General features: G+C 34.3%; 1 protein-coding gene across 2 annotated transcripts; it reads right to left on the bottom strand.

Moving 5' to 3' along the window:
- Positions 1-3,611: 3,611 nt before the first annotated feature.
- Positions 3,612-6,811, bottom strand: LOC111877668 (beta-fructofuranosidase, soluble isoenzyme I). 2 transcript variants are annotated; one of them, XM_023874184.2, is made up of 5 exons: positions 6,316-6,811; positions 6,162-6,170; positions 4,710-5,566; positions 4,467-4,628; positions 3,612-4,319 (listed from the first exon to the last, which is right to left on the bottom strand). In XM_023874184.2, exons 1-5 carry the CDS (start codon positions 6,728-6,730, stop codon positions 3,819-3,821), a joined length of 1,944 nt encoding a protein of 647 aa, XP_023729952.1. In that variant the 5' UTR covers positions 6,731-6,811; the 3' UTR covers positions 3,612-3,818. The 2 variants fall into 2 exon arrangements, with proteins under 2 accessions (XP_023729952.1, XP_052625095.1); XM_052769135.1 differs by lacking the exon at positions 6,162-6,170 and having other exon boundaries at positions 6,316-6,775.
- Positions 6,812-7,512: the final 701 nt, after the last annotated feature.

Here is a 7,512-nt window from a genome sequence, read left to right as displayed (position 1 = left end):
AGGGGCTGAAATCTTTTGCTTTTGCTTCAATAACCCCTTAAACATATCTTTTGCTTTTGTTTCAACAAATTACACAACCTAAAAAGCTCCAATGTCACAAATAGATTGTTATTAGCAGAACTGTTGAAAACTTGAAATTCTTGATTACAGTAATAGATTAAAAGAGAAAAATAAATTCTAAAAAAGTAAATTTGGTCTGCAGACGAGAAAATGTGTCTATTATTGTAGACAAGTAAACATAATATAAGTGACATTAATATCCCTTTATTTCTAACCCTACAACAAAGTACATAGAAATTCAACAAACAAAATGCAATGCAATAATTGAGTTAATTTTTCAAAGGAAAATTTGCTTATAATTAAAAAACTGAAAGTACAAGACTATAATTGGTAGATTTGTCAACATAGCATGCCTTAATAATAATTTTTTTTTTTAAAAACTTACAATGATGTAACAAAAAGAAAACTTAAAATGCGTATATCTTTCTAATTATTTATTTGCAAAATCAAACAATCATGTTCAAGCATACAATAACACACTTCAACACTAGGAGAAAAATTAGTCGTAATAAAAATGGCTTGAGTTACAAGTGAATACTTCCACAAACATCAATTTAAGTTTAATGATATATTGGGAATTGTTAACAAAAGATTCCATTCGTTATCTAAATATATATTGGGAAATTAAATTAAAATACAACAGTGTTCAAACAAATGCATTGGATGAAGATGACAATTTAAGCAAAGATAAAAACTCCATGGAACAAGATGTTCATTAACCAAATTTCAACTTTTTCTGCCCATTTTGCACAGTAAAAAAAGTTAGACCTGATGAACCCTTTAAGAAACACCATTGATTTTCAACAAACTCACAAACAGTAACGCATTAATGATTAACCTACATATACTAATTCTCAAAAAACTTCAATCTAAATTCTAACAAATATTAACTAGTAATAACATATTAACAACTAGAAGCATGCAATCATTGCAAATATCAGTGAGATTAATTGTGGTCCATGAGTTTCTGAAATATGTAATATTAAGGGGTAAGGATTAATGGTGGAAAGATTTCAAAAATGCAACGGGTAGTTGTTCTATCTATTCAAAGTGAATTAGATTAATATTCAATTGTTGGTCATATAATTCATTCATCATGGGATTACACTACTTTATTACGTATTGGGGAAAAGTGTGAGAACTATTAAGTGTTTTTTTTTTCTCATTGACATGTTTACTAATTGATATAAGCATAAAATAGAATCATATACAATTAAACTTATTGGTTGGTCAAGTTGGTTATTATTTAACAAAAAACTATATGGACCAAAATTATAACAAAAGGTACGCATACATGAACATTTATGATTATAACCAACAATCTGAACAGCTTAGTTTTGTGAATTAAAAGAGATGACATGACATAAAGCACAAGTAGGCAAGTAGCAACATCTTATGATTCTCCTAAAAAGTTCATCTTTAGCTATTGAATCTTTGTGATTCATGAAATTCCAACAACGAAGTCACAACAATACAACACTGTTTATCTGGTGAAATTCTCAATTTGCTTAAACTAAATGTCTATCAAAGACAGATTATAAGTTTTATCCTAGAAAATCCATTCTAATTTAATCACAATACATGCAAACAATGTGTGATCTATGATGCTCAGGCAATAAAGTCACATCAATACTTCATTATTTGTCAAGTCAAAATCCACAATTTGCATCAAATGCAATATAATCAATCAATCAAAATCACCAATAAAAACTTGAATCAAGCTGCGTGTAAGGATTGGTAGAGTTAACTGATTATTGACTCGCCTTGGATTCAATGGAAAGATCAATAGATCCTCATGTCATTGGATGATAGAAAGAGAAATTGGAGCATTAGGTGGAAATAGTCGCTAATATTTTCAGGTGACACAAGCAGATGATTTAGTGGAGTCACGCAGGTTTTAAGAAGCAAAAAAAACAAAGAAGAAGGTTACCTGTTAGGGACGAAGACGATCGAGGAAAAAACTGGCGAAGAGGAGTACGACGATCCACAGTGAGCACGAAGGCAATGAGGATCATCAATCGAGAACAACCTACCAATTGACAGAGCAGGTGACGAACGACAGCAAACAAGAGTGAGAGGAGCTCCCGATAATGTGAAGTCCGATCGATAATGGCGTAAGTGGAGACCGGGGAAAACTGAGGAATTAGGTCAAGTGATGAATAGTTTTCTTCAGGGCTTGTCAAAATTATGAGTAAAGAGCAAAAGTCTCGCCTACAAAATAATTAATAAATAAGGTTGACTTTTCATTAATCCATTTGACTTTTGCATTTTGTGATTCATTAAAAACGACCTCCTCCAATCGACGATACAAAAATATGGGCTAATTTGTTCTTTTAACTAAGGGCTAATTTGTTATAAAAATAGGAAAGGAAATTATTAATCTAAAATAAGAATATAATTTTTTCTATATTTTGCTACGGAAACATGTTCCATAGCTACTTAACTACGGAATATTTTCATAGCTAAATAGCTACGGATTTTGATTCCATAGTTATTTTGCAAATCCGAACACCAATCGTATACATAAATAACTACGATTAATATTTTTGTAACAAGTTCTATAGTAGATTAGCTACAAAATTTAATTGTGGTTCAAATTTCGTAACAAAATTATTACGAATTTCAATTGCGTAGCCACAAACTACAATTTTGAATTCCATAGCCAATTCTATAGCCAAAAAACTACAAATATTAATTTCATAACAAGTTTCGTAGCGAACTAGCCGCAACCAAAAATTCCATAGCATAATTTGTAGTAAAATAACTACGGATTTCGATTCCATAACAACTATTCAATGTTTAGCTACATAATGTAATTTCATAGTCATTTCCGTAGCAAATTAGCTATGGCCAGTCATTGTGTAGCATATTTCGTAGTAGAATAACTACGAATTTTGATTCCGTAGCAACTATACGTAGCTATTTAGGATTTACCTACGGAATGCAATTTCGTAACCATTTCCGTCACAAAATAGCTACGACAAGCCATTTTGTAGCATATTTCGTAGTAAAATAGCTACGGATTTTGATTCGGTAGCAACTTTCCGTAGTAATTCAGGATTTTTCTTGTGGTGTCAGTTTGTTTGACAGTAACTTACAATGGAAATCTCACTAGCTACAAATTCGTATACTACACTCAATAGATTATCACACAACAAAGATTTGATTAACAAAGAAGAAGAACAAACTACAGACTCATGAAACCTTAACTCGTATGTGAAACCTAAAACGAGAGAATATTACAGAAGATGTTTGAGACTCGATGACCACTGCAACAACACCTACACTCACATATATATGCATGGAGATAATAAGTTGGACCATGCATGGATATACCCATTGACCGATAGACCCGCGAGAGATTACCTCAGTTTTACATTTGTAGTCCTTAAACAATAACAAAATTTGAAAAATATACCAAACATATAAAATAAAAAATACCAAAACTATTTATAAAATGAATTGACAACTATTAGTTTGATAAGAATGTTAATAATTTAACACAAAGTCTGTTAATATAAAATTTAAAATGTTATTATTGAAAAAATATATAAGGAAGAATAACCTTGAGAATGAATTTAATTTACGCAATGCATTTTACAAGGTGACTATTATCTCAGAATTCCTTGATTTCCATGTACAAAAACAAGATGTCGGAATGATCATCACATACAAATTAAAAGAATTGAGGGGTCTATTTTCCCACTCTTAAAATGATTTTAAACAACCATAAAAAAATTAGATTTCACATCTAATATTTAAACATGAGCTGAGTCCATTTGCCATACATTGACTGAGACGGTAACTTTGGATGCGGTAGCATTGTTAAACAAAAATAATTGAGCATTACTGTTGATAGCCTTTGTTGGATAAACACGTGAAGTAATACATGATCTTCCCTCTTGTGCAAAACTTTCAACTATCGAATGATCCACCAAGATTCTCATAGACAACTTTTCACCTTTAAGAACTGGGACAATGCTCCCATAAATTGACTTATCGACATCATTAGCATTAGATGACCTCGATTGATCAGCACAAAAGAATGTTTTAAGGTTCCCATCAACTCCTTTGGCAACATAGAAATACACAGGAGTGTGTTCAGCTAGACCTTCGTGTGCAAGGACTGAAAAACCGAATGGTCCCAATGCACCTCGTTGTGCTGCTCCACCGTTTTTGGCACAATTGTATGCGGCATCGACTTCGTTTAATCGCTCCACTGTCTTCTTATCCACTTCAAACTCAGCAACAATATCTAGCTGTAAAGTTCAATACGAAACCTTATAATTAATTATTAACCCACAACTACTATTAGGACTTTTTTTTATATATGTCAAGTATCATCTCTTTTTAAAGCTATTTTGGAAAAATAAAATACAATAAAAAAAGTATAATAAAGCCGGTACCTGAGACGCTGAAGGCAAGTTGAGTGGCACGAGTGAGCCGGCTTCTACCACGACATCCTTAAAGACCGTTAGATTTGTACGCAATCTGTTGATCTCTTCGACCGGCCATTGGATTATATTGCTTTGTGTTTTTTTATCCAAGACAATCGTTCTAGGAACTCCCTGTGAAAAACATACAAATAGGATAAATAAATGTCGAAAAATATTTACATTTGTAACGGTTTTTAAGATAAGAAAGCGTACCATGACAGAAGCCCAACCCTTCTTAATGTCGGAGGCTTCGGTGTCCGTCTCTTTGATCCAACTCCACAAAACTCTTCTTTGTTTGTTTTGGTCGAAAAATGTTTTTGAGGCGTAATAGATTCCGTAATCGTATCTCAACCCGATTCCCACATCTAATGTAGGATTATCTGGGGTCCATTTTCCCTTGTAGGCATCATAGGTACCGATGGCATAATAGTCATTTCGGTCATCATCCATGCTAGCTTTGACTATGTGTTTGACCCCAGGCCCATCTACTGAGGTGTCAAGACCATTCTCGCCTTGTTTTGATATCGGGTAAAAATCCACACATTCCCACATACCCGTACCCGGAACAGCATGGAGCAACCCGTCTAAAAGCTCAAAGGTTCTGAAGTCTTCTGTGTCGTAAACCAACGAAATACCGGTTTTGTTGATCTTAGAACCGATGGTGATTCGCCACTTTCCCTCGGGGGTCTTCCATGCGGTTGTTGGATCACGGAAATCTTTATTATCGATACCGGGTGGTGGGACGAGAACCGGGTTTCCGGGGTATTTGACCCAGTTGATTAGGAGCGGGTCAGATGGGTCGGCTGGATAAGCTAAGTTTTGGACCTGGACGGATTCATTGGTGGATCCGGTGTAGAGAACGACGAGTTGACCGTCGGAAAGGATGGTGGCGGAACCAGTCCAGACACCCTGTTCGTCATACCACTGGTCGGTTTCCATGGCGATGGGAAGGTGGCGCCAGTTGATGAGGTCCTTTGAAACGGCGTGGCCCCAAACAATTTTGCCCCACACCGGAGCATCGGGGTGATATTGATAGAACAGGTGGTACCATCCATTGTAAAAAACTGGACCTGAAATATATTTTAATTTATATAAAAATGTCAAAAAAGTGCATGTAAAGAAGAGTAGACCTCAAAAAAATATTTATATAATATTAGAGTTGGACGGTGAATTAACACCGTCACTCCAGCTCTCTGTACTTTTTTAAGTTATGGGTACTTGAAATATAAAATTTTGCTTAAAAAATGTTTCTCTTTCTTCCTTTCCAGTTATAAATTTGAAGTTATCGAAGTAGATTTAGCTGCCAAAAAGTAGCAACATTTACTTAAATTAGATTATAAATATATAATATAATATGCATCTTAAAGAAATGGATATATTTTTAATGAACTGATTGAATAATAGTTGTCTTTACATAATAGAAACAACAATAATACTTGACAATTATTAAAGGGGTGAATCAAGATTCAAGAATCATGGTATTGGTTGTATGAGCTAGCTAACCAGGAAGGATGCATGATGAATCACGAAAACGTGTGTGGGCCATTACTACTATATTAGGATAGAATATTGTTTTATCAAACCGTCTAAATTATAAATTTAATAATTTGTATTTTGAATCCATAATTTCATAATATTAAAAAGGAAATAGTTGAACTAACTTACCATTAGGATCTGTAGAGAGAGAGAGAACAGCCATCACCAGCAATGCAAGCAAAAACAAAAGAAGAAATTATTAATCACCATGTTCATCTTGTGAAATTTAACTCAAAAGCTAACATCGTTTGTGTGAGTAGCAAGAAAGGTATAATTTAATTACCATTCATCCAGTTTTTCTTGGGTTGGAAGTGAAACGCAGTTCTTTGCCAATCCAACATGTTGTTGCTCCATGGATACGAATTATCTGCACCCAACAATGGACGAAAAGCTTTCTCCGACACACCTTTGTCCACCCCACGAGACGAAGGTGTTACTTTTTCCGGCGTCGCCGCCGTGGAAGCAGGCACCGGACTGGTGTTCAAGTTTTTGGGAAGCATTGGGCTGTTTCCGGCGAACAATGTGACTAGAAAAGCGACGGCCAATAAGACAGACACAAGAAAGAGGGCTGTCTTTCTGGATGGGCGGATGGTGCGATCATTTCCGGCGGGTTGTTCACCGTCAGGCAATGGGGCGTAGGAGTAGGGGAGGGCGGAGGTGGCGATTGGGTTTTCAAGATCGGAGGGAGAAGCCATCATATGAAAGGTAGTCAAAAGATGTTTATGGTGAACGTGATTTGGAGTAAACGACTAGCTATGCTATTTATAACAAAAAAAAATTCGGTGAGAGAGAAGGCGAGAGATTTGAAGATTATAGACGCTGAGGTGGATTTTGTCGAGTACACGTGGTTCTGAGCAAGATGTGGAAAATAATTGTTTTTTTTTTTTTTACATAAATTATATCATATCTATATGTAATATTTTTCTCCATTGGTGTTATTCTAAGGCTAAACCGTTTCAGCCTACGAGGGAGGTTTATACACGTCAAAGCCTTAGATGACATACTATATTTTTACCAGTGAAAATAATTGTTTCAGTTTCTAGTAATTGTGTTATTGAATGACTAGCTTAATCGGAAGTTACACAGACCATTCTCTCTATTATTTATTTATTATTTTTTTTCACCTCTTTCCTTCTCTTGTTCACTAGTAAACACAATTTTCACAACCTAGTGATATGTTTAGATGAAGATATGGCTTCTTCTTCATTATATTTCACAGGTGAATGTACCGGATAGTCTTATGATATTTACATCTATATATACCAAATGTATATATATTCTTTATGTAACTTAGTATAGGCGTATAGCAAATAACCAAAACAAATATATATTTTGCCTCACAAAATATGAGTGACTCTATTATCATTTGGTTATCGCTACAAGGTAAACATCGTTAATACTTATATCTAAACATTAAATGTATACGTGCACTAAAAGAAATTACAAAAGTTACTACTATTATTATTTGCTTAAATTTCGG

This window comes from Lactuca sativa, chromosome 3 (assembly GCF_002870075.4).
Source record: "Lactuca sativa cultivar Salinas chromosome 3, Lsat_Salinas_v11, whole genome shotgun sequence".
Taxonomy (NCBI): Eukaryota; Viridiplantae; Streptophyta; class Magnoliopsida; order Asterales; family Asteraceae; genus Lactuca; species Lactuca sativa.
Note: the sequence above shows the minus strand (reverse complement) of the source record. Positions and strands in the feature narration are given on the sequence as shown.